General features: G+C 43.9%; 1 protein-coding gene across 3 annotated transcripts in view; it reads left to right on the top strand.

Moving 5' to 3' along the window:
* Positions 1-25,272, top strand: part of NAA25 (N-alpha-acetyltransferase 25, NatB auxiliary subunit) — a 45,960-nt gene extending 20,688 nt beyond the window's left edge. For 2 of the 3 annotated variants that reach the window (XM_054996564.1, XM_054996562.1), the window contains exons 11-24: positions 1,152-1,264; positions 5,089-5,296; positions 6,295-6,384; positions 7,703-7,883; positions 8,590-8,689; positions 12,913-13,064; positions 13,850-13,975; positions 16,399-16,642; positions 16,851-16,974; positions 17,657-17,722; positions 19,074-19,171; positions 19,292-19,402; positions 19,580-19,726; positions 21,879-25,272. In XM_054996564.1, coding sequence (XP_054852539.1) covers positions 1,152-1,264; positions 5,089-5,296; positions 6,295-6,384; positions 7,703-7,883; positions 8,590-8,689; positions 12,913-13,064; positions 13,850-13,975; positions 16,399-16,642; positions 16,851-16,974; positions 17,657-17,722; positions 19,074-19,171; positions 19,292-19,402; positions 19,580-19,726; positions 21,879-22,001 — 1,883 coding nt within the window. In that variant the 3' untranslated portion in view covers positions 22,002-25,272. The remainder of the gene's footprint in view (positions 1-1,151; positions 1,265-5,088; positions 5,297-6,294; positions 6,385-7,702; positions 7,884-8,589; positions 8,690-12,912; positions 13,065-13,849; positions 13,976-16,398; positions 16,643-16,850; positions 16,975-17,656; positions 17,723-19,073; positions 19,172-19,291; positions 19,403-19,579; positions 19,727-21,878) is intronic. The other variant, XM_054996563.1, reaches the window with a different exon arrangement.
* The last annotated feature ends 911 nt before the right edge of the window (positions 25,273-26,183 follow it).

Raw genomic sequence — 26,183 nt, 5'->3', positions numbered from 1 at the left:
GGGAGAGGGTGCCGAACTGAAGCCAGCTCTCCGTCCTGGGATTGCGGTAGCTGATGTAAACTGTACAAGAATTGCAGAAATTCACCCGTGCTTTGGGGAGAGAATTGTTTGTCTTCTATTTTTAATCGCTGGCATTAAGAAATGGCTTGTGGATGGTAAATATTTGGATGTCTTGACTGATACAGCAGAATCTTATGAATTGGTGCAGTAAAACCAGCTTTTAATTTCACAGTAACCAAATAACATTTATCAGGAAATAATGGCTGTTAAAAATTATCTCCACACCCCCACTGCAAGTGAAATAAAATCCCTTTCAATAATGTTGGAGTGGGGATGGTTCTTGCAGCAGGTCCTTGTTAAATTGCCAAAGGTGACTTTAAAGTATCCAGGGCTTCTGCTGCTTTGTTGAGGGGCACAGAGTAAAAAGTGCAACTCCTCCTGGTAGATTTCAAGTACTTGTTTGTAGTTCTTTCTCATGTTTGTGGGAACATCTAAGGCCAGCCTTCGCCCATCATCATTGACACAGAATGTTTGTACTGCTACACCTGGATTGTTCTTTCTCACCCTGGATTCACAAACACCGTTTGTGGCAGCCTGGCATGATACACAACCCACCCATGTGCAAGGCTTCCTCAGTTTGTGAATTGCTGGAATGGGGAAGGCCCTGAACACAGCAAGGGGTAGTAGGGGTTAAGTAACAGATGAGCAAAACAGATGAGATTAAAGTGGCAGTGGTGAACTGAGAGACGGGTGGTGGTGGCGGTGGTTAAAGACCTTGGAAGTGGGCAAGGAGTAAAAACGAGGGTAGCTGATGGGGGTGCAGAGAGAGCACTATAGAACGAAGAGAGAAAAAATGACTTATTTAGCCATATGGCTGTCTTGACTATTATCACTAATGGCTTGCTTGATAAGTATATATAGAAAAAGGAGCAGTGTACCAAAGAGAATCTGCAAGTTTTTTTCTGAATCAGAGAAATGAAGCAATGTTTGATCATAGAGAAAAAGGTTTGAAAACAAAAGTTTGGAAGCTACCGATCTGCTGACCCAATCTCTTTACCAATCTCATGTTGGTTGAGGCGTCACTGCGTCATTGACTTATTTACAGCTGCAAATTCCACATTATCTTTCATTGGTCCTGTTTCTGTTGTTAGGCAGTCCAGAAGAGCTCATGTTCCAGTATTTCAAACGGTTTGGAGATAAACCCTGCTGCTTTACTGATCTCAAGGTGTTTGTAGACCTTCTCCCATCAGCCCAGTATACAAAGGCAAGTTCCGTTGCATTTGATTTGCTCACCTGGCTGTTCTATTGGGTTGGGGGAGAGGGTTGCCTTTTAAAAAAAAAATTATAGTCACCCTGTTCATCACAACTCCTGAAAGATTTGAGAAAAGGAAAGTTCTTTGTTGGAGTAACTTGGGGGTAATCAAGCTTCTGCATTTCACAGGGCTCTTCTGTCTGATTAAGAATTCTGTGAAACTTGAAATCCAGCACATTCCTGCATCCACTAAACTAGTCTATCAAAAGGTGCAGTTTTATCTTCATTTGTATTTGCTCCCACGCCTTCCCACCCCCCAATTTTTGATTTTCGTCTTCATCCAGTTGTTGGTGCAGTGCGGTGCTGTAATTTTTCTTGCCATTTCTTAATGCTGGAGAGGCGCATGGCATATAATCAGCCTTCATTGGAGCCTGGTCTTATTTTAGGTATCCCCTGAAAGAGAGGGTGGGCTTGTGCTGTTAAGACCAGGATGATTTCAGCAGCTGGGAATCCTGCTCAGCCCCATTGTTCATTTAAGCCCCTTTGGAGAAATACTGTGGCCAGGGGGTTATATGTAAAGACCCCGTCCAGTCAGGATCTGTAAACAAAATTGCTGAGGACCGCCGCGGTGTGGGCCTTGTTGATAACTGAAATTCTTTGTATATTCCCTCCCTTTGCTGGCTCCCATTAATCTCTTACCCAAGGCCACTGTGCATCTGAGGGTACGCTAGCAGATGCTGTTTTACAGTGGTTTATAAATTACATCAGAACAAGTTTTCATCTCTCCCTGAGCAAACATTAGGATAGATAAAATTTTCTCAAGTTGAGTCAGCCCAACAGTCTCTGTAGTCTGCTGTTAGTGTTGGAAGATTCTTGAGAATCATTTGAGGGTTTGGGCCAAGCCCTGCTTTTTGAAGTCCCTTATCTGGAACTTTGTGCCTCCTTTGGACCTCCTCAACAGTTTTCTGCAGAGTAAGGATTTCTGCCCATGGAGCGCAGTTTTCTCGCCTTCCTCAGCAGCATTTCGGGTGCATTTGGGGCTGCAGCAAGGTGGGGGCGGTATCAAGGAGGCCATGCTCCATGAGCATAAATCCATCTGCAGAAACAGTCTGTGAGATTTACCTCTTGGCCTACATTCGCGGTGACTCTTAGCATTTTTAAAGTCAGCTTTCCCAAGTGGTAATGAGCATTATATTCTTGAGATTGTTTTGTTGGACCAGGGTGAAGTCTGGTGTGGTGGAATTAAATATCTTGTGATTTTCTGCTTTTTAAAATGTGTGCTTTGAGACCTCATGGCAGTTGGCAGACGCTTGAAAATGTGCAATGTCAGATGAAGCCAGGGAGCCTAGCATAGTGGATAGTTTCTTTTTGATTTACTTCATTAATACCCCAACTTTTTCTTCAGTGGAGATGCAAAGTAGCTTACAAAGTGAATCTACCTGAATGCTGCAGTCATCTTCAGAAGCCTTCTTCCTGCCCTATATTTTAATAGTTTTTGTATGTATGTTTTAGCTTGGTTTTAATTATTTTAGTGCTATGTTTTTGTTTACTTTTAATGGTATTTAAGATGTCTTTTTATTATGTACACTAGCAAAAAGTCCATTGTGGGAAAAAATACAATGGACTCTAGAAAGGAGAGGGCAGACAGGCGAACATTGCCTCGTCCTCCGTGCCTGATCCTGGCCAGGTGAAGGCTGGGGGGGTGGGGATTGATGCTTGGTCAGTGCCTGATCCTGGCCGAGTGAAGGGGGGATCGGGCATTGCCGCCTTCTATGCACCTGATCCTGGCCAAGTGAAGGGGGGGGGCGGGCATTGCCGCCTGCTCTGTGCCTGATGCTGGCCTGGTGAAGGCGGGAGTGGGCATTGCCATCCGCTCTGCTCTTGATCCCAACAACACTGAAAGAAGGCACTCCTGGTCAAGAACAGTGACAAAAAATGGATACCCCACAGCCAGGAGAAAATATAAAGACAATCTACAACTAATAATCAAGTTCACTTTATATGCATTTAATAAAGCGACTAAGTGCCTATAAATATATCATAAAGTGCTCAGTGATTCAAAATTTATTCCTCTATCCATCAGACAACTTACACATTCTCAAGAATAAATGATGGATAGAGGAACGTGAATTCGGGGGCAAGCATTGCCTCCTACTCCACGTCTGATCCCGGCCTGGGTTTACCACCACAGCAGCACCCTCTGGTGGCACACCAGGGTAGGAAGTGAATCGCCTGGAACACGCTTACTCTTTTATATAGTAGGCTTTTACACTGTTAGCATCCTTGGTGGTCCTGATGAGGGCAGAGAGGTGGGGTATAAATTTCGTAAATGAATTCATCCCTCTCTTCCATTTTATCCTCACAACAACCCTGTGAGGTAGATCAGGGCGAGAGTGTGTGACTGACCCAAATTCGCACAGCAGGTGTCCATGACACAGTGGGAATTTGAACCTGGGTCTCCCTGTCCTATTGCTAAAATCCCCTACCCCACCTCCTTCTAGCTCCTTCTTACCTTTTAGGTTATGGTCCTCAGTGCAGGAAAAAGCATGAAATAAAGGGGAGGGGGATTCCTACAATGCAAGCTTTCTCTAGAGAGTGTTGCTGAATATGAGAACTGTTGCAGGCTGTTGTGTTTTCATTTATTGAAGGTTTGTTCCCAGACTCCCATAATAGGTTTTATATTTAGCACCTTGAGAGTTTCATGAGCTTTTTTTTAATTAATAAGGATTCTTCCTGTGTCCCTCCCAAGTTTTTTTCCCCCATCAATCATACGCCGCTCTCTTCTTCCATCATGAGCCCACTCTTTCTTCCTTAGTACCTATAAATTAAGTACATTGAGTGCGTATAACAGATTCCAGCATTACGGTTCAGAAGTTTCTCTTAGTGCTGGCACCTAATCATGCATTCTGGTGCAATGAGCTTAATTCATTTTAAACCTTCAGCTCCCGGTTGTGAAATAACTATGATTTCCCTTTAGCTCCCCTCATGGATTCCCTTCCTGCTCTCCCTCAGGCATCCTCTTGAATTCGTCTTCACTTCTGTTCCTCACATCTGTGCTGTGGAATATCTTCAGTCCTGACCATCGCTGTGTTTCCTTCAGCATTGTACTCAGCCCACTCTCCTCGTGCCCTGCTTGTTGCTTCTTCTGTGTCCATTGATCCAGTGAGAGGAGAGTTCTGCCCTGCTCGTCCCTGAGGATCTGCACTTTGTTCCTCCCAACTCATCCCCCTTGTCGAATCATTTGTACCGTTCTTCCCGAGTTGATTCGCTGCTGGTGCATATCTCAGCTGAAACTCCTCATCCTCGCCTTCCAAACACTCCCCAGCTTTGCCCCTCTATCTCCCTGCTCCCTTATCCTTGCCGGCGGTTTTTGCTCCTGCATCTCCATCGGTTGTCTAATGATCTCCTCCATAAAATGATTCTGCCCTTTTGCCCTTACGGCTGGGAATGCTTCCTAGAACACCAGTCCGATGCTGCCTCTCCTTTCCTTCAAATTGTTTCTTTGAAACTGACCTTTTCCATGAAGACTTTGCCACCTCCTTTTAGTCGTCTTTCCCTGTTGAAACTAAGCCTAGGAATATGCAGCAGAAATAAATGCCGCATTCCTTTCCCGGTTGCCTTTATGACACACTCCAGACTGTAAACTTCCCAAGGCAAGAACTTGATGTTTCATATACTTTCTGAAACACCAGGCACCTTTAAGACACGGTATAGAAGAGAAATAGTTAATTTCCTGCTTTTCTTCCAAAGCTATAAAAGAGAACTCTGCCATGGCATTGCGAAGTTCAAATTTCTGTTCCTTTCCACCCCCCCGCCCCCTTCTCCCCTCTGTCTAGTTCATCAACCAGTTGTTGGGAGTCATCCCTCTGTCGGCACCATCCGAAGGTGAACTCGCGCTGCCAGCTAACATCAAGGCTCTGCAGCAACATTTGTGTGTTGTGCAGTTGACAAGGTTACTTGGCCTCTACCACGCCATGGACAGAGCCCAAAAACTGAGGGTTGTCCAGGATTTGATGTCGCGGTATCGACATGGGCTGGATTTTGGTGAGAAATGCTTAAATCTACACTCATTTGTAGACTCTGCCAGCATTCTTGAATAATTATAATTGTTCCTTACTCTCTGCCTGCCTGCTCGCCATCACTGTTTGCTTTCATTTCATCCCCTGTTGTCTCATCTTTTTTTTTCCCCTTGAGGGGTTCTGAGTAGCATTCATGGTTTTCCTCCATAGTTTCTGAGATGGAACCATGTTGTATGTTCTCAGACTGTTCTCTGAACCAAGTGGGTTTTGTTTTGTTAATGGGTTTGTGTTTTTACTTATTAAAACAAAACACCTTTCCAGTAAGGAAAGGCTAAAGAGGGTGGGACTTTTCAGTTTAGAAAAGAGACGACTTCAGGGATGACGTGATAAAGGCTTATAAAATTGTGCCAGGGTAGAGAGAGTAGACTGGAAGAACTTTTTCCTCATTCTCCTAACATACTAGAATTAGAGGTGACATTGATGGACAGTTGATTTGGGACAGATAAAAAGAAATACATCTTTACCCACCGGATCGAGAACATCATATAGACAAAGATTGTGCTTCAACACTGAGCCCCAACCTGCCCCCTGGGATTCCCATAACAAAAGGAAATCCTTCTTTATACAACAAGCAATTAATTTGTGGAATTCGCTGCTAGAGGATGTGTAATGATGGCGAGAGGCGTAGGCAGCTTTAAAAGGGGAATGGATTCATGGAAGATCGTCTACCAGTGACTGCTAGCGATGGCCACTAAAGTGAGCCTCCACATTCACAAGCAGTAAACCCCTGACTACCAGTGGCAGGAGCCAACATCAGGGGAAGGTGCCAGCCTGTATGCCCTGCTGGTGGCCCTCCAGAGTCAACGGCTGGCTCCTGTTTGAGACAGGATGCGGGACTAGATGGACCACTGGTCTGAACCAGCAAGGGGAGGGGGTACGTTCTTACTGTTAAAATTAAATTTAGTTTGTGCAATGTGATGTGACTTTGACTTGTTCCTTGTGCACGTACTTTTCACCCAATAGGAAAATCCTGTTTGAAAACAGAATTGCAGTTTTCAGACTACTACTGTCTGCTTGCTGTCCATTTGCTCCTCGACATCTGGCTAGAGGCAGGTATGTCCGTACAAACCCCACTCACTGCATGTGTGCAAAAAGGGATCATAGTCCAGGAGTGCAGAAGCACTTATTTCAGTTACAGGTTGCCAGTTATGTTAATTATTTTTGGGCCTTAGAAATGAATGTGTTGAAATTCTCTCTATGTAAAACTTGAGAGGAACGATAAGGCTCAGAGGGACCACCCACTTACATCATTTGAGTCCATGGTTGCTTCCCACACTACTTTGGAAGTATTTAACCTAAGAAGATGGGGTGGATGGCATTATGGGCAAGGCTGCTGTGAAAAGTCACTGTGTTGTGGAGCTGCCGTACTGCATCAGGCAGCTAGTCCATGTAGCTCTGTAATGTCTACTTTTTAGCTAGATGCCTTGTGAGAGCATAATAGGAGTTAAGAAAACGGATAGAAAGAACTTTGTTTCCTCCACCATCATTCTAGAACTCACAGCAGCAAAGAAAATTGATGGACAGTAGATTCAGGACAGGCAAAGAGTATTTAACTATTGAAAATTCCTTGCCACAGGATGTGCTGATGGCTGTTAGCTTAGAGAATACAACACATGTATGGAGTGTAGGTCCATCAGTGGCTATTAACCTCATTGGCTGAATGAAACCTGCATGTTCAGAAGTTAGTTTCAGGTGGATATCTGTGTTGGTCTGTAGTAGAAGAGCAAGTTTTGGGTCCAGTAGCACCTTAAAGACCAAGTTGATTCCCAGGGCATGAGCTTTTGAGAGTTAGAGCATCTGATAAGGGAGCTCTGACTCTTGAAAAGCTCATACTCTGGAAATCTAGTTGGTCTTTACTAGACCTGAATCATATTTTGAAGTGATAGCCTGTGGGAGGGGGCCCACAAAAGAGGGAGGTTTGGGGCTCTGTAGCTCCTTACAGAGATATCTGTCTGGCCATAGTAGGAAACAAGATGCTGGGTGGGATAGACCTTTGTTCTAATCCAACATGGCTGCTTTAACATTCTCTGGCTAAGCAGTTGCTCTCCCCAGTCTCGAGAAGAGAAGGGCCTTTCCCAACACTCTTTACTTGATGAGATCCTTTAATTGCAGTTATCAGGGACTGAACCTGGGACATTTGCTATGCAGAGTCCATGCTCTGCCTATGAGCTATGGTCCTTCCCCAAGGGACATGGTTCTGCCCCTTCGTTGTGCTCTTCTCAGTTCAACTATTGTCCTACAGGAAGGCAACCTGAGGGTCTCAGATGGAGGGAGGGGGGCCTTTCCAGCCCTGGTGGGTTGTCTTGTCCATCTTCTTCTGGAGTGGATGCCCTGTTCTTACAGAAGGCTTGAGTGTAGTGTTCTTTACCAGGTGAAGAGCCGGCTGCCTGGCAGTGCTTGACTTTGCTAGAAGAAGGGCTGACTCACAGTCCCTCAAACGCTCAGTTCAAATTGCTGCTCATCCGAATCTACTGCATGCTCGGGGCGTTTGAACCAGTTGTGGAGCTCTACTCCAGCCTCGACGCAAAGCACATACAGCACGACACCATCGGGTGGGTAGCGTGTACTTAGAATATACTCCATTGGCTTCGTCCCTAAGCCCCCAGGACGTCTTCCAAATCTTCCATTCCTTCTTGCATCCTCTTTGTTTAACTCAAGGCCCATGAAGTTAATTTAAGCCGTTTATTCTGACCCTACTGAGGTGAATTAAATAAGAACTAAACCCTTCAAGCTGCTTTAAGGTTAGCAGGTTAGTATGTTTTGAACTTCAGATCACTTAAAAAAAATTACACACCTTTTACTGTGAGGCTGGAAACTAGAAGGAAGGGGCTTGAGTGGGAGTCTACATTTGAATGAATGTTGCATATCATGAAACAGTTCTCAAGCCAGGTGTGGTTTTTAGGACTTGTGTGTAAATGCTTGTTTGGCTGATTCTAAGCCATGTTGCATTTCACTTATGCTTTACACCCCCAATACAAAACTGTTTTTTTGGGAGAGCCGCTTTGGGGAGGGGATAGTAGGCCCCAAGGGCTATGGGAAGGTTTATGGAGCTGTGCTGGGCAAAGTTCAGTTTAGACCCCACCCCACCTCCCCTTGTTTTTTTGTTGCTCTTTGTCTCTTGCATTTAAAAGTTTTAATGTACTTCCTTATCTTAAAAAGTTAGAGTGGAGTGGGGGGAAGCTAATCAAACTCAGTATAGCAGTGCTGTTGGAGACAGAACTTGCATTCTTCTGATTTTTCATTTTGTTTGCATTGCAGTTACTTGCTGACACGCTATGCAGCAGCCCTCGGTAACTATGTTGCCGCATCGCAGTCCTGCAACTTTGCGCTCAGGTTTTTTCACTCCAACCAGAAAGATGTAAGTGGCAGGCATTCACTCTCTTTAGTTATATCTAGATTGTGAAGCTTGAGGACAGAGACTCCGTTTTTATAAGTGGCGCCTCGCTTGTGTTATGCCAGCCATTCCCAACCTGTTGCCGCAAGATTTCCGCCAGGAGCCAGAGTATCTCCTCGCAGAAGCTGCTGCCTGACCTGTCTGTGTGATTCAGTGTTCTGGCCTTGCCTTGCCTTCTTGCAGCAGCTTCTGCCTTATGACTGCTGCTTCTGCTGCACGGCTGCATCATAATTGCCCCAAGAGGCAGGTGCCTATTGTCTCTTCATGCCAACAACAAAAGAGGCTGCCCTGGAAAACACGACACTCCACAAACGGAGGGGATCCCCCTACCAGGGCTGAACCTAAAGAGGTCACATTAAAAACACAATAAATACTGTAGAACCAGTTGGAATTGCTCAATAATGAATATGTATATATTAATTTATACTGTTTTATCAAAAGTGCAATATTAAAGTGCAAAGTGGTCAGAGTGCTCATACAAATTCAATTATTTCACAGTACTAACACTAAATATCCACGAGACAATATACAAAATAATATAACCGTAAAGATATCAGTGGTCATGATCCTCCATGAATACACCTACCTTGGTGGATACAGTCTTGTGAAGAACGGCTTCCGAGCACACCTACAACATCTAAAAAGAAAGGAAAACTTTATCTCCAGCATATCCATGGCCACTGCGATCTTTTGTACCATTATTTTGACTTTTGTAGGGAATATGGTTATATTATTTTGTATATGTATATGACTTGGATATTTAGTGTTAGTACGGTGGAATAATTGAATTTGTATGAGCACTTTGAGCACCTTGCACTTTAATATTGCACTTTTGATAAAATAATATAAATTAATATATAGATATTCATTATTGAGTAACTTCAATTGGTTCTGCAGTATTTATTGTGTTTTAGTGTGACCTCTTTAGGTTACAGCTCTAGTAGGGGGATCCTCCCTCCGTTTGCGGCATGCATTGTCTCTTCATGAGCAGAAGAGGCACACCCAGAACAGTGATTCCCACAGAAACACAAGCAAGAACAAGTAACAATTGGCTAGCCAGCCAGATCCAGGAGATGGTAAATGCCTCCTTGAATCGGGGGTGCTTACCCAGCCTTAAAACAGTCAGTGGTGTATCCACTCCTAAAGCAAACTACTCTGTCTGGACCCAGCAGATTTGAATCACTATCGTCCAGTCTCAAATGAACTATTATTAAGCAAGATTGACTGAACGAATGGTGGCTGAGCAACTTCAGCCTGCATGAAGCAAATTGTTTGGATCCCTTCCAGCCTGGTTTCAGGGCTGATTATGCAACTGAAACAGACTTGGTTGGCCTGGTGGGTGAATTGTGCCAGGAGATCGTCACAGACAGTACAACCCTGTTGATTCCTCTCAACCTCTCAGCAGCTTTTGATACCATCAAACATGGTATCCTTCTGGATCACCTTTTGGGGTTGAGAATAGGGGCACCGTTTTGCAGCAGCTTCAGTTCTACCTGGAAGGTAGGTTTCAGAAGGTGGTACAGAGGGATTGCTACTGAGTCACCTGGCCTTTTTGTTTTGGGGTCCTGCAAGGTAGCAAACAATAAAAACATTAAAACAAAATTAAAAGCACACATAAATATATAAAAACAATTTAAAACCATAAGAACAAAACACATGAATGGGAGAAAGGGTCAGTGAAGGACAAGACAAGACAGGAAGGGTCAGTGAAGGACAAGACAGAATAGTCTTCACCTGCTGGCAGAAGACAATAATTGAATCTTGTCCCCAGTGCTTTTTTACATCTACACGAAACCAGCAGAGATTGGAACTAAGTTATCACCAGTAAGCAGGTGACACTGAGTTCTGTCTCACATTTCTACCAGATGCCAGGAGAGCTGTGGGAAACTGGGACAGGTACCTGGAGGCAGTTCTGGAATGGATTAAACTGAAGAGTGATGCTGAGAAGACAGATGCCACTGGTGGGCAGGAGGACTGACCTAGTTATGGAGGTTTCTCCTGTTCTGGCTGGGTAGCATTCCCCTTAAATAAAATAGCAGGTTTGTAGCTTTGGGGTGCTGCTGCAGCCGGGACTCCTGTTGAATAAGCAGGTGGCAGCAATGGCCAAGAGCACCTTTCCCAGTTTCGGCTGGTGAGCCAGCTGTGCCGTTTCCTGGGCAAAACAGATCTTGCCACTGTGGCGCCTGCCTTTGTAACATCTAGATCAGGGGTGGGCAAATTGCGGCCCGTGGGCCACATGCGGCCCGCTACAGAGCCACATGCGGCCCGCCAAGACAGTCACCTACTGGGCGCCTGGCACTGAAAGTTAACTAATGAATGCAATCATTTTAAAAGGTGTGGCCCTCCGCTAACCTCCACTCCCACAAAGTGGCCCTCGAGCCAAAACAATTGCCCACCCCTGATCTAGATTATGCTATTGCAATGTGCTTTACATGGGGCTGCTGTTCAAGAGTGTCTGGAAAGTGCAGGTGGTAATGGAATACTACAGCAACAATGGAGTGGATTGTAGGAACCATATTGCTCCAGTGCTATTCCATCCACACTGGCTTCCAGTGTGCTTCTGGGCCCAGTTCTTGACCCTTAAAGCCCTGTGTTGTTAACAGCTTGCACACCTGAAGGACTGCCTACTCCCATATGAATTTTCCCAACCATTACAGTCATCTTTGGGAGGCCTTGATTCAGATGCCCCTGTCATCTGAGGCTAAATGGGTGGCAACATGAGAGAGCCTTCTCAGTTGTGGTATCACAGTTGTGGACTTCCCTCACCAGGAAGCAGGGCTTTTTCTCAGCTGGAACGCGGTGGAATGGAGTTCCGGCACCTCTTGAAAATGGTCACATGGCCGGTGGCCCCACCCCCTGATCTCCAGACAGAGGGGAGTTTAAACTGCCCTCCATGCCGCTGAGCGCAATCTAAACTCCCCTCTGTCTGGAGATCAGGAGGCAGGGCCACTGGCCATGTGACCATTTTCACCGAGGGTGATTTAAACTTTTAAAAAACTCCCCCCTTGTTCCAGCTGACCCAAAGTGACGTCTTTGTGTGGTCCTGAGTTCCACCACTGAGTTCCACCGCCTCTTTTCCCAGAAAAAAAGCCCTGCCAGGAAGAATTGTTTGTCCCCCTCCATTGTTATCTTCTGCCAGCGGGCACAGACTTACTCGTTCCATCGGGTGTTTCTTTGATGACCCTTCTTCCTCTTTATTTTTAATGTATTTATATATTATTTTTAAAGTAGGTTTCTAATGTTTTTGACCGCTTGCTGTCTGGAGGGCCCAAATTGTATAAAAAGGCAATCTAAAAATGTTCAAATAAGTCATTGTTCTGAGAGCTTAAACCTGAAAATTGTTAAAGGATGTCCTATTTATTTTATATCTTAAAAATGTGCCCAGCTCTGTGGGATTTGGAGATCAGTGAGAGAGCACCTCTAGAAATGGTCATAGCAATGCAACTCCTGTTCATTTGGGGTGGAGGCTTTAACAGAAGTGCTTTCTAGCGGATTGAGTGATTCCGTACAAGGCAGCTTCATTTGTTCATGCGAGTCAGACCCTGGGTCTAGCAAGGTCAGAATTGTCTACTCTGGCAGTGGCTCTCCAGGGTGTCAGACGGAGGTTTTTCACATTACTTGTTACATGAGCCTTTCAACTGGATATGCCGGGGATTGAACCTGAGACCTTCTGCATGCCCAGCAGATACTCTACTGCTAAGCCAGAGCCCGTGCCAGGGTGATCTTAATTACATTTGAACCCCCAAGAGGTCAAGTTGGTATACATAAGATTTTCCTGTTTTATCCTTGCAACAGTCCTGTGAGGTTGGTCAGGCCAAGACTCTATTGCTTAGCATTTCTTCTCAGAGGAACTGAAAGGAAGTAACCTCTTAGGGCAATTGGGAAACTAGAATTTTGGCTCTAAGCCTAATAAAGTTATGCTTACTGAAGCCCCCATTACAAAATGTGTGGGGCTTGAGCATGGATGGTTGTGAGAGTGGAGTACACAAAATGTCAGTGAAGGAGGGGCATCCGAGCAGGGAGGCTCCTCCCACAGGCTCTTCAGGCAGAGCCAAGCTGAGTTGGCTGTTTTTTAAAGCTCGGCTAATGTAGGGAGGAGTCTCTTCACATAGGCTAAAAATCTGCAACTTCTCTCAAATGGGCTTTTGTTGCATATAATTCAGAGACCGTTGTGTGTTCCTTCCTAGACCTCAGAATACATTATTCAAGCTTACAAATACGGTGCATTTGAGAAGATACCAGAATTCATTGCTTTCAGGAACAGACTGAACTCCTCACTTCACTTTGCACAAGTCCGCATAGAGCGGATGTTGTTAGACCTCTTACTTGAAGCAAATATGTGAGTATGGAAGGGCCTGTTTTACCCTGGGGTATCCTGGGAGTTCAGGAAGCGTAGAGGGTGTTGGATTTGGGAGGGATGTGTGGACAGGAGGGCAGCAGCTGCTAACACCTTCCTACAGTAGTGAGAGAGAGTTCCCAGCAACACTGCTAAGTTCTCTAGGCAAAGCTGACAGTCTTCTGTCTTCCAGTATACCATGCAGTTCTGTGGTTTGGCACTGGGAGCAGAGCACAGCATCCTGTAATCCCTACTTGCATTTAAGGGAGGAAAGCAAGTTTCTGAGTTTGATTGCTGCAATGATAAGTTTGAAAACTTGTACCTGGTACAGATCTCAAGAAAAGGGAAGGAAGGATAAGCAAGAATGCCTGCTGTTTGTGAGCGCTCTATGTAGCTCTCCGCCCTTCTCTGTGGCTATAAGAAAAATGATATATAAATAAGTCCAGGCATGCAAATTTTCTTGTTCTCATAGTTTAGTCAGGTTGTAGAAGGTTATTTTTCTAGGCACAATTTGGATTGGGTTTACCTGGAGTGCAGTCCCAGCAGTAGGTGTGGTCAACTCAACTGTGCTTCACTGTATTATCAAGAGTTCTGACAGGCACTGTTTGCTTCTTTCCACCCGAAAGCACCAGCACAGGCTTGCTATCCCTTCTATGGAAATGTGCTTTTCTAAATTGCGCTTAAAATGTGGGAGCTCTTTTTTGCCATGTGATGACTCAGTTCTGTGTAGTGAAAGTTCTTTCTAAAACACTCAACTCAGTCGGTCTGTTATTCTTTCCACGGGCCAGATCAGTGAGTTTGGAAGAAAGTATAAGGTCCATGAGTCTAAGTCCAGAAGAGGATGACGTTCCGTGGAATGACCTGCGGGATAACAGAGACCTAACTGTCTTATTCAATTGGGACCCAAAAGACAGGTAAATACAAAGACCCACTGACACTCTGGGAAAAACAAAAAATAATCTTCTGCCTCCTTAAACTTGTTGTAACACGAGTTTTCATGGGCTACAGCCTCCTTTGTCAGATGCAGAATGCTTCACTGAGTCATTTTCCAAAGGCCATGGGGTAAGAGGTCCTCTTGTGGATAAAGTCCTCTTATGTATTAAAACTGGTTAAATAGGAAGCCGGAACTGAAAGTAAATGGACAGGAGGGCGCCGGAGGGCAGTAAGCAGTGGAGACCACAAGGACGATTATCGGTAGTGGTGCCGTTTGATTTGTTCATCAGTTGTGAAACGGGGGATGAGCAGTGTAGTGACCACATTTGCAGATGATACCCAGTTATTTAAGATGGAGAATACCCAAGCAGAATCTTGTGCTTCAAAAGGACACCTCCAAACTGAACTGCAGCAACATAGCAAATGAAGTTCAGCATAGGTATGTGTGAGGTGATGCACATTGGAACATAAAATCCTAACTTTATGTGCTGATGGCGTCTAAACTGGCCAAAGCCCAAGGCTAAATGTGGAAAGTTATCACAGCCTCAGTTTCATCTATATGTTCTGTGCAGTTCATATACCGTTTGATGAAAATGCCAAGTTAGCATGCTGCAGCAGAGAAAAGGGCAAACATCACTCTGGGGACTATTAGGAAAGGGATTGAGAATAAAACTGCCAGCATTGTCATGATCTTGTCCAGAGCTATAAGGTGGCCGTGTTTTTATTTATGTGTACACTTCTGGTTGCTGTACCTAAAAGGATATTGCAGTGGTGGAAGAAGTACAGAAGCAAAAAGATGATTAAGTGGCAAAATGGTACAAAATCATTCATTGGGTGAAGGAAGTAGATAGAGTTTTTTCTCCCCCGTTGAATAATACTAGAACTCATGGGCACCCAATGAAGTTGATGGCCCATGGATCATGAGAGACAAAAGGAAATACCGTAAATACTAAAAGGAAATACTGCTTCACTCCACGAGTAAGTAACCTGTTGAATTCACTGCTGGTAGATATAGTGGTGGCCTCTAACCTAGGTGGCTTTGAAAGGGGATTAGATTCATGGAGGAGCAGCCTATCAGTGGCTACTAGCCATGGTGACTAAAAGGGAACCTCCACATTCAGAGGCAGTCAACCTCTGAATACTAATGCTGGGGGCAGTGTCCGGCCCCCTCTATGCCCTGTTTGCTGGGCCTCCAAGGCAGCTGGTTGGCCTGGCCACTGCGTGGCACAGGACGCTAAACTAGATGGACCACAGGTCTGATCTAGCAGGGTATCAGTTGTGCTCCTTGCCACATTTCTCATCTTGTCCACTGTGTGGCTCTACATCTAGGCAAAGACCATTATTTTCTGTGTGGCAGAAAGAGAGAGAGCCCTTTGTGCTAGAAGCCATGTTTGCACAAGCAGTTATCAAATCACTAAAATGCTTTGTCTCTTCCTTGCTTGCTTAAAGACAAGTCTGAAGTGAATAGAATGCAGAACTGTGCATTCCACTTCAAAGGGTAGATACATACACTTTCTCCTGGACTTGTTTTGCTTGTACAAGTGGTACCAGAGCAGGGTCTACCATGCCCCTCCCCAGGGTGAGATTTCAGAGATGTTTTCCAAGACGTAACATGCATACAGATTCCCAATAATTTCCTCAAGCTGTTTTGCTTTTGTTCATGTGGATACAATCAGTCCTTTATTACTTTTGAATTTATTGTATATGGCCATAGGCCTTCACAATCCAAAACCATTAAAAAACAGAAAAATACAAGAATATAAATATAGTTAGTTGTTGTAGATTTTCCGAGCTGTACGGATTTTCCAGGGCGGAAAATCTACAACAACTAACGTTCTCCGGCCGTGAAAACCTTTAACAATAATACAAATATAATTACATGCAGTCCTCTATTAAGTGGCAACACATTGGACACTGGCAAGAAAAAACTGAAAGTTTCTCTCTTATCGCCAGGGCGTGCTATGTCATTATGGGGTGTGTGTGGATTTCTTGGCTATCTTCCTTCATTTGGGTGAAGCTGTTTAAAGTCCAAGGTGGCTGACATGGAATACACAACACATTTTAAAAAGATAAAACACATTATGTCTGTATTTGTGCATGCAGTACAGAATATTAATGTAAACATTGCAGCATAGTATAGATGCAACACTATGATAATGAAGGCCACTCAATTTCATAAAAGCAATCAAACTTTTTTTAAACTTGCAGCAGTTATTGCTGCATGCAACACTAGCAATGATTGAGGCAGACACTATGCCCGTCACATCTGTGTGGAAGAGACAACACTCCCCTTAGAAACTGTCGTCATGGATTTCCTGTTGCCCCTGCCTAGGGGGTTGGGCGAATAGACAGCCCTGAGCATCTTCTGATGTGCTTTTGAATCTGAACTTTTGGTTTCTCTCAGGGGCATTTCTGAGGAGCACCGGAAACTCTCGTTAGAGGAAGAGACCATCTGGTTGCAGATCCGGTCTTTGACTTTAAGGCTGGTAAGCGGGCTGCCGGCCCTTGGCCACCATGCTCACCCAAAGAACTCTGAAAAGGCCACAGAGAATGGTGTTTCCTCCAAGATTGACACGATACGGGCTCTCCTGCAGCAGCTAGATGTGGCAGTGAATTCTGGGAAGCGGTTTCTGGAGCAGAAGATTCAGGTACCACTTTAGAAAATAGTCCCCAGATATATTAAATAGATTGTGATTGTCCCGGTAGATACGGAATTGAGATTCATCTCCTGACATTCAACACAGTTGGTCTAATTGGAAAACTGTCACTTTTCTGTCTGTCAAGCTGAAAATACTGCAGTTTCTGCCCCTCACAAGAGGGCTGCGCTGATTAATCCCCCCTTTTGTTTTTGCTTAGTATCCAGTCCTTGGCCCTCCTCCTTCCCGAATGGCCAGCTTTTTCAGCAGTGGGAGCTGCCAGTGTCAGACCACCTTGTTTTACCTTGTTAGTGAAATCTATGAACTAGATACCAATGGCTTAGGTAAGTCTGTGGGAAGCCAGGATGGGCTGGGGTTGGAAGGAGACCTTCTATGGGCTCTGTTTTGTCATAGAATGTTTGTGCACAATTCTTAGCTGAAAAAACATTCTGAGAAATTCATTATGTGAGCTGAAGGCATGAAAAAACCAATGAACTTGTCATCTAGCTAAGGATCATTTTGCCAGTTCATAACCAAGTGGACGAGACCATTTCGCAAATGGAAAATGTAATCTCATAAGCCAGCAGGCTGCCTCTTGGATCACAGGCAGGGCCAATACTTGCTAAGTACCCATGGCCGTATATTTTGTACGGTAGCTGCTGTTGCCGCTTGCTTAATGAAGACAAGATTTTCCTTTACTTCAAGCATCAGTGTCTTGATTGTGGTGTTCCTTTATTGCAACTGTTTATGCATAGTTTTTCTGAATCGCTGTTGATTTGTATGAGGAGGCTAGTATTAAAGAGAAAGGAGGGGCAAGCTGACAGTCAACATTGATTATTAGTAGGTAGCAAATTTAATCAAAACAGGAGAATTTATTATCTGATCGTGTGTGTGTTTGTGTGTGTAAAAATGCTACCCATTGCGTATTGGGATAAGTGATTGTGTGTGGGTGTGCGCGCACGCACATAGTAAACAAAAGCTACCAATTGCGTATTGGGATAAGTGACTGGATTTCTTTATTTCCAGAAGATTCTACAGTACTTCAAGAAAGAATAGGGAACAGCTTTAAATTGTTACTTCAACAGCTAACAGGTAAATCGGCCTTGGAAATAAATCTTCAGATGTTACCAGGCTGCCTGCACACACCTAGGTTAACTGTTTATAGCCTCAAAAGAATTAGTTTTTATACAGTCCCATTAGAACATAAGGAATGCCTCCTGAGTAACACCCAATGTCCATAAATTCTGTTTGCCACAGTGGCTGACTATGCCTCGGTAAAGTCCACCAACCGGTGGACATGAGGGCTTCATCCTTCTCCTGATATTGCCCACTCCACCCACACACACATACACAAACAACTGGTGTTCAGTGGCTGATTTCTTTTGAACATGTAAAGAGCATCTCATGGCATCTAAAAGACCGACATAATTTACATGAGCTCATGCAGCTCACAAAGCAGGCTCTCACAAGCTTCTGCCACCGTAAGTATGTTAGTTTTTAAGGTGACACAAAACTCTTGTTTCTTTTAGCTGCTCAGATTAATACGGCGACTTGTCTAAAATGTGTCCCTCCAAACACAGGGCTTCCTTTAGTCATTGTGGCTGATGGCTATGGCCAGGTCTCCGTGTATTCGAAGAGGGGGCATGCCTGTGTTGGGTTGCTTCTTGCAGTGGCTGAAGGTTACTGAGAAAGCCTGTCCCTTCCGATGGAAGAAGGGGGGAGGCAGCCCCAGTCCTCTTGCTGGTTTCTTTTAAAAATATTTATAAGCCCACTTTTCTTCCAGTAAGCATCATGAAATATGATTTCAAGCTGTGTATTGGACTGTGTATATTTTGGTAGATACATCTTGGTTCTCTGTGGATACTCCCAGATAAATCTAAAAGAGAAGACACCTGACTGTATTTAGGATTTGACTGTGTACATTGCAGGCTGCCTCAAGCCAATTCAGAAGTGCACAGCTTCCACCTTCTGCCTATAAGACTATCCCAAACGAAGTGAGCTGTTTAGATATGTCCATTTTCAGTGGCTTCTTCTGCAGTACGTGCATCTAAAATTGTAGCTAACTTAAGAGGAGCACTTTAAAAAACATGAAACAGACTCGAGTACTGTAAACAGACCTAGCCAATTAACATCCCCCTTGTAAATCTGATAAACAGCATTTCAAACATAGCGCAGTGGAAGGGAGAACGCAGGGTACCATTTAAATCAGAGGGTGTTCATCCTCCAGGATCAAGCAGAGACCTGGAAACAAAACGGCACCCTCTGGTGTGTTGTACGTGTTTATGCCAATCTATAGGATGTTAATTGTTGCTGCTATTAATTGTTCTTCATTTATTGTTGAATTTCTGTTCCTGTTTTCCATATATTGTGGCACTTTTATTGATATTATTTATAAAAACTGTTAATAAAGAAGAAAAATTTTTAAAATCTCTCTCTTTTTAAGATCTGTTCAATAAATGCAAAGGTGACTTATTGGAAGTGAGGGAAGGCACCTTCACGATCCATCCAAACATTTTAGAAAATCTTGTCTTCTTCCTTGAGGTGAGTATGTGGGCCTCCTCTTTGCAGTAAGAGAAGAGAAGAGTAGAAATGATCGGTTGCTGAAGCCTAACACTCTCCCCGAAGTGCTCATGCGGCCTCCCTTTTTTCTCATCCTTCTAGACCATCTCCATTGTCCTGTGGGTGTGTAGTTACTCTGATGCTGTCCTCCGGCCTTGCAAGTCAAACTTGCAGAAGAAGAAAAAGAAAAAAAAAGAAAGCATCGCAGCCCTGGTAGGTAGTGTTTCCCCCCCTTGTACATGCAGAAGAGGACGGGAGTTTTTAACAAACAGAAATACTTATACTCTGGAAGCAGTAGTTGAAAAAGCATTTGTCCTTCCAGCAAGGAGAAAAAAGCCACGGGGAAACATGTCCTCTTTTTAATATTCCCATTTTCTCTTCTTATGTTAGCCCCCAGTGTTCTCCAGCTTCCAGGACTATGTTTCTGGGCTTCAGATACTGACTTCCAATGTGATTGACCACATCAAAGGGCTTGAAGTCACTCTAACTGCACTTAAACTTGAAGAGCTGTCCATAGAAGACACTTTACTGTCACCGGTAAGAGACCTGCTTATATTTAACTAGCCTCTTTATGACGGGTATGATGCCTGGAGAGGGAAGGAAAGTTCAGTCCTCACCCCAGCAAAGTTTCAAGTGCTTCACTCCCCACCCTCAGGATGAGGTTAAAAAATTCTGAATCTGCCCTTCCACTGAATCCTATAAATCGGCCTTTCTGGTTCATTATTGACAGCCGCTCTCCTGGTCTCTGGGCAATGGTCCTTTCTCAACCGCTCCCTGAAATTCTTTTAACTGGAGGCACCAGGGAATGAATCTGAGACACCTGCGTGCAAAACTAAATGCTCTGCTATTCAGTGCCACCTTCTCCCTACCCAGCTGTTAAGAATCCAGTGGGCTCTTTCTGCACAGCTGCCTCCTAGGTTTTGCTCCTTGGTCCCTCTGACAAAATGTTTGGGAATTGGCCTAGGTACATGTGTTTTTGTGCGCAAAACCAAAAATATTTGCATGCTGCTTCAGAACACAGCTTTGTGACAATCAGCCACAAGAGGGCACCAAAGAACGGACAAAGGCTTAGTTTGCTCTCCTGGTTTGGGGGAATTTGGATGCTTAGAGCCAAGCTACAAGTGACGCCTGACACAGGTTGGACACTTTTTAGCTTCCCTCAAGGTTTGATGGGAAATGTAGGCGCCCTGGTTTTACAGCTTGGCTCTCCATTACAGCTGCAAGACCAGGATGCCTACATTTCCCATCAAAACTTGAGGGAAGCTGACAAGTGTCCAACCTGTGTCAGGCGTCACTTGTAGCTTGGCTCTTAGTGGAGGGCTGTGTCTGTTAGCCATCCACCCATCTCTGCAGGGTTGCTGAAGTAAGCAGCTAATACAGGTTGAGATTTTTTTGTTTCTGTATTGAGAGAGCCAGCATGGTGTAGTGGTTAGTGTCACACTAGGATCTGGAAGGCCCAGGTTCAGATCCCCAGTCTGCCGTGGAAGCTCTCTGGATGACTTTGGGGGCAGCCACACCCTCTCAGCCTAGCCTACCTCACAGGGTTGTTGTGAGGATAAGTCGGAGGAAAGTGTAATGATGTAAGCTGCTTTGGGTCCCTGTTGTGGCGAAAGATGGGGTATAAATGAAGTAAATAAATATTAAATAAAAGGAAAAGGAAAAGATGGGTGGAGGAGAGGAGAGTGATGCAAGCCGTTTTGGGTCGACTTTGGGGAGGAAGGCAGGGCGTAAACTGGGCCTGGAAGCTGCTGGTAGCGAACACCTGTAAAGGGTCTCTGGCTCTCTCAGTTCCTGTTTCTGGTAGCACAGGAGTTGCTCAGTTTCATCCACATCTTTTTCCACAGAGCACTGAGTGTGCAGAAAAACACAACTGATATGACATGTTTATGGCTGGGAATTTCCAGCCGCTGATACTAGGCAGATGATAGAAACGGTTCTGGTTGGCCAGGTGAGCAGTTGCCTTTGCCCCCAAAGTTCTTCCAGACTTCAGAGAAGCCTTTAGCCTGTTACATTATCACAGTGAACAGCTCATGAGAGGCACTGAGTTTTATCCTTGCTTACATAGGTTTTTCTCTCTCTCTACCTTCTAGCACTGTTTTCTTTTTGTGGGGGACAAAACAGCAAATGAGAAAATTCTCCTTAATCTTTTTATTTCCGGCCACCTACATGTATACATGAGCTTGGAATCCTGAAGGTTTCCCCACTCCCATATAGGCCAGACAGTATAGTTTGTGCAAATGGTGTCAGATTGTGGGCTGAAACTGTTTAAGGCTGAGCCAGAGTCAGAAATGTTATGATGGAAACGCATCCAGCGTATGGTAGGGGTATGGGTCAAATCCAGAGTGCCAGGCCTGTGAACAGCATGAGAAGACAAGATGTACAATCCCAGCACCTCTCCACCGGCCTATCCCCATTTCTTCAAGCGCTTCATTTACTGCCTGTGTGGTGTAAAAACAGGTTTATTGGGCTGAGGCTCAGCCTGGCCCAGGACTTTCGTAAGAGTGTCTGATGACTCAGGTTTAGGACCTGCAGACAGCCTGGCAAGGTTGGCAGAAGCGAGGCAGCTTGATTCACTAACAGCCCCAAGATATGGGTTGTTTAATTCTGTATTTGTAGACGTCTGTTAGAACGGCTATATAAACACAACCTCCCATGCAAATTACATGATTTTTATGTAACCTATTTCCAGGGAGAAAAAAAGTTTACGAAGACTGCGCTAGTGAAGGTCCAGAATAGTTACCAGCATTCGATTCAAGAAATTGGTGAACTGCTGAAAAAAAGACTTGATAATATCAAAAACCTAAAGGTTTGAGGAAAGGTGCCTCGGGCGCCAGAGGCCAGCCAGCGCCAGGCAAGAGCTGTCATCTGTTGCCATGCCTTTGATGTTAAAATCTGGAACTTCCTCATAAATGCATGAAGGACTTTGATCGTAAAATAGTTTTTTTATGTATTAAAAAGATATATTCAAGCGGATTAAATTATTGTACATAAAATCAGAAGCAGGGACCCTCCTCCGTCAGGGTTAGACCACTTTTTATACATGTTCATAAGCCTATTGTAACAGAAACAACCCCCCCAACCTGTTTCATTTTCCTTGATGGGGGGAGCATTCTCCAGAAATTCTTTGGGGGCTTGAAGTCTTTAGAAGCAGCAATAGAAAATCCAGTGTAAAGCATATTTCAAAGGAGTTTGTATTTTTCCACTGCACAATGCCGTGTTTCTAGTTTTGCGTGTGGATTTTTTTCGCCTTAGAAAAAGCAGAAGTCTGAAGGGCCTGTGTTCAGCTGTAGAATTTTTGGGTGTCTGTTTCCACTGCAGCAGCTGCTTTGATTATGGAGTTCTGGCTGTCTGACTCTCTTGTCTGTTTATATGGCCACTTTAACAACCATGGTTGGGTGAAAGTGCCGCCTAAGCAAGTTTGAGCTTAGGACCTTCTTTTCCACCCCATCTGAGGAGAGGAACAATGTTGGAGAAGGCTGTATTGATACACAGTTTACTAAAGATGAACTAGGAGCTGCAAAAGGCATTTGTAAGCCTGTATGAAAGCTCAGGTTTAAAAACTTCAAATCAACAGAGATCAAAAGGTCACATGACCTGAGACTCGTCTCTGCTCTTGGGAAGATTCAGACATTTCGGTGAAGGAGAAAGGGTATAGAGTTTGAGTTATGCTTCCTCCGAATCCTTTAACCCAGAATAGATTCTGATTGCTTCTGGGAAAGATCAACTTCAAGACAAGACCGAGAAATATGGGGAATGAAGTAAATGACTCATTTTCTTGGGGGGTGCTGTTGGATTATTGCATATTTTCTTAGGTGCTCCAAATTTTTGAAAAGGATTTAAAGAACTTTCATATGAAAACCGGCCTCTCATCTTCCAGTAGTAGCAGCACCAGTTTCAAGCAACGGTTGTCGGTCTTCACGTGTTTTTGTAGCTAGTTTTGATTATCCAGGAGCTGAGTGTGTATGCGTGGGGGTGGGGGGCGCTTATCTGGTACTACTAATCCTGTTTTTTCACGAAAAAAGAAAAATAATGGGTATCACTTTAAAAAAAAAATAACAGGCCCCCTCCTCCACCACCACCACCACCACAAAGATTTGGGGGCAAGGACTTCAAGCTTTTGAAGACTTCTGGTTACTGAAAAACAAAGCTGGTGATCTAGATTTACAGTTTGAAGAGTACTGGTAGTGCTAATGAAGTCAATTTACTCTTGCTAGAAGTCACTTGTTTCCTAAACCCCCTGTGTAGAATGCCGAGCCTCTCTGTGATAAGATGGTTGCAAAGCACTACCATACAGCACTGCATGCCTTTGTTTTTTGTCTGCAGATTTCAAGGCTGGAGTCTTCACTCTTCCAGGCGCACTTTTCGGGAAATAACCTACTCAGCTCTTGCTTAGCCAGTTAGACATTCTGTTATAGTTCGCCTGTTCCCTGGGGAAGGGAACTTTAATCTGCACTGGTTGTTCATTCTTCCATGCAGTACATCCTATAAAGTCTTCGCAAATAGCTTCCCCCTTTTGAGTGAATGTCTCCGTCTGCACCAGGGGAGAAGCGCCTGCCACTTCCAGGGCTGCATCCCTAAGTGTCGAAAAAGGAGCCTGAGAAAATATGTCAGTCTTTGTAGTTTGATACTATTCCTTCCCTGGACTGATGTGCCTGAGAATTGCAATTGGCATCTGTCAGTTTATCATCCAGTGACACCAATGTGGCTATCAAAAACACTGCACAAGATGAGTTTTGATGGTGTCTCCTCAGAACATGGTACTACTTATGAAAAACAAAACACCAAAATGTGGATTTTTCTACAAAATAATTATTCATCCAGCAGAAATGCCTTTAGGGGAGCGATGTGATTTTTTTTTTCTTAGAATGACACTTGGAAGAAAGCTTTGGTTCATACTATTCAGTTGAGATAACTAAGAGGTAAAGCAGGTGTTGGGGTGGTATTGGCTGTTAATGCTGGGGAATGTTTTTTTACATGGATATTTTGTGGGAATTGCATGATTGCTTAGATTTCGGTGGCATATGGGCTGTCGGCTCTCTTTCAGCTAGCAGCTTGTCTCCGAACCAGGCCTGAGACCTATTTGTGAAGACATCCAGTACCCCCACCTTACTTTTTTTTCTCCCTTTAATTTAGAAAACTAAGTAGGGCTCTTAAAATGCCAAACACTGGAGCTGCCTTCTGGGAAATCAGTATTTTATGTATTGAATTCTGAAATGGCCTTCGCAAATCTTTTCAATATCCAATCAGAAGAAAAGGATGCTGTCTTTTCTTGAGTAGGCTAGGTATATGCATACACAAACTCTTTCTTCTTAATTACGTATGAGGGGCAACATCTGATTCCAACTCTAAGCATTCCTAGCGTTTCTGTCCATTACAGAGAGTGAAATCTGTAATCAAAGAGTTTTGATCTCGGTGACCTGTGAAAGAAGAGTTCTTAACCCAGCAGTTCTTTCCTTCCCCAACATCCATCCCAGTTCTGGATTTAATTTAGTGCTGCTGTTTATCCTGTTTATTTGTGGCTTAACTGATGTGTGTATAGAAGTGAGCTACCAAAACTACTGTTTACAGACTCAGAGAAGTTCATTTTATATAGGCTGGGATCATGAGCCAGGATCCTTCTGCAGCTGTCTTCTGCAACCAAATTCTTGGATTTAAGCCTGTTTTTTTTGGGGGGGGGTTCTTCATGGGGTAAAGGTGAGGTGTGTTTTAATCCAACAGCCTCCCTTTGCATGAAGAAAACTGTATCACCTAGCTGTGTTGCCCATTGGAGGGTGGGGCTTTTGTATCTCCTTAGTAATTTTTAACTGTTTAAAATATGCATTTATATTTTGCAATTGTTATGTTTAATCATGATTTTGGGGGGAGGGGTTCTCTTTTAACCTATATAAAAGGGGTTTTCTGTTATCTGCAGAAGCGACCTTTGAACTTTTTGACTTCCTTGATTGCTCTCTGTAATTTATGACTGTGGAAGATTGTGTAACACTTGGCCTCCGACATAATTAAGTGACAAAACTGCTAGTGATCTGCTTTAAACTGGATGGGTTTATAATTTATATTAAAAAGTCAGTTTCTTTATAATTCAAGTTTTGCTGCTTATTGTCATGAATTTATGAAATGTTTTTCTCCCTTCTGTGACTTCTTTGAACAGTTGCAAAAGCTGGTTGTATAGGTACCAAAACCAGGAGGGTAGGTTAGAATGGACCTCAAATGTTTCATGTTATTGATCCACTCTTAATAGAGCAAGACTCCAGAGTTTAAAGAATCTGCATTGGAAAGGGGCCCATCCCATAGGTGTCTGCTTTTGTGTGTGCGTGTGTGCGTGTGCGCACATCTTAAGAATACAGGGCACAGCACCTTTTAGCACCTTCATTAAACAAAAAAAAGAGGAGTGCATGGCACATGCCTGCAAAATTTTACTTGAGAGTAACAGAGAGAAATCTCAGGCTCAGTAGCGATCCAGTTGTAACCAAGAAGTTTGAGAGTTCTGGTCTGCATAATTCTTGGGTCCCAAGATTCACACAAGTGTTTTTATGGATTCCCCAAACAGTCTACAGCCATTTGAAAACAAAACCAGATAATTAAATATGAAAGAGCTCAGGTCTGGCATTGCTCCTTTTGTTTGAGTTTGGTCACATTTATTGAAAATGCTCCTTTGAATTTATAAGTTGTGGGAGACCAAGAGGATGTTTGCCAGAAGAAGGGACAAAGGTTTTGCTGATCACTGGTGATCCTAGCCTTTCATTTGAACTTAAAACATACCTAACTTATTTGAACAAAGCCATTGCTCTCTATTACTAAAAGGGAATGTCAAATGCTTTTTAAAAAATACTTTTGTGTAAAGTAAAAAGGCCAAGTTTGTACCTTTTTTTTTTTTTTTTACTCAGACAGTATCCATCCAAATGAATCGAATAGCAATAAATTGGTTGGGGGGGGGGGCGGGTTAAAGCAACTAAGTGACCCCTGCCAACAAGGACTCCCCAACAAACCATGGCGC

This window comes from Eublepharis macularius, chromosome 13, assembly GCF_028583425.1.
Source record: "Eublepharis macularius isolate TG4126 chromosome 13, MPM_Emac_v1.0, whole genome shotgun sequence".
In the NCBI taxonomy this organism is placed as follows: domain Eukaryota; kingdom Metazoa; phylum Chordata; class Lepidosauria; order Squamata; family Eublepharidae; genus Eublepharis; species Eublepharis macularius.
This window is presented reverse-complemented; position numbering and strand designations above follow the sequence as displayed.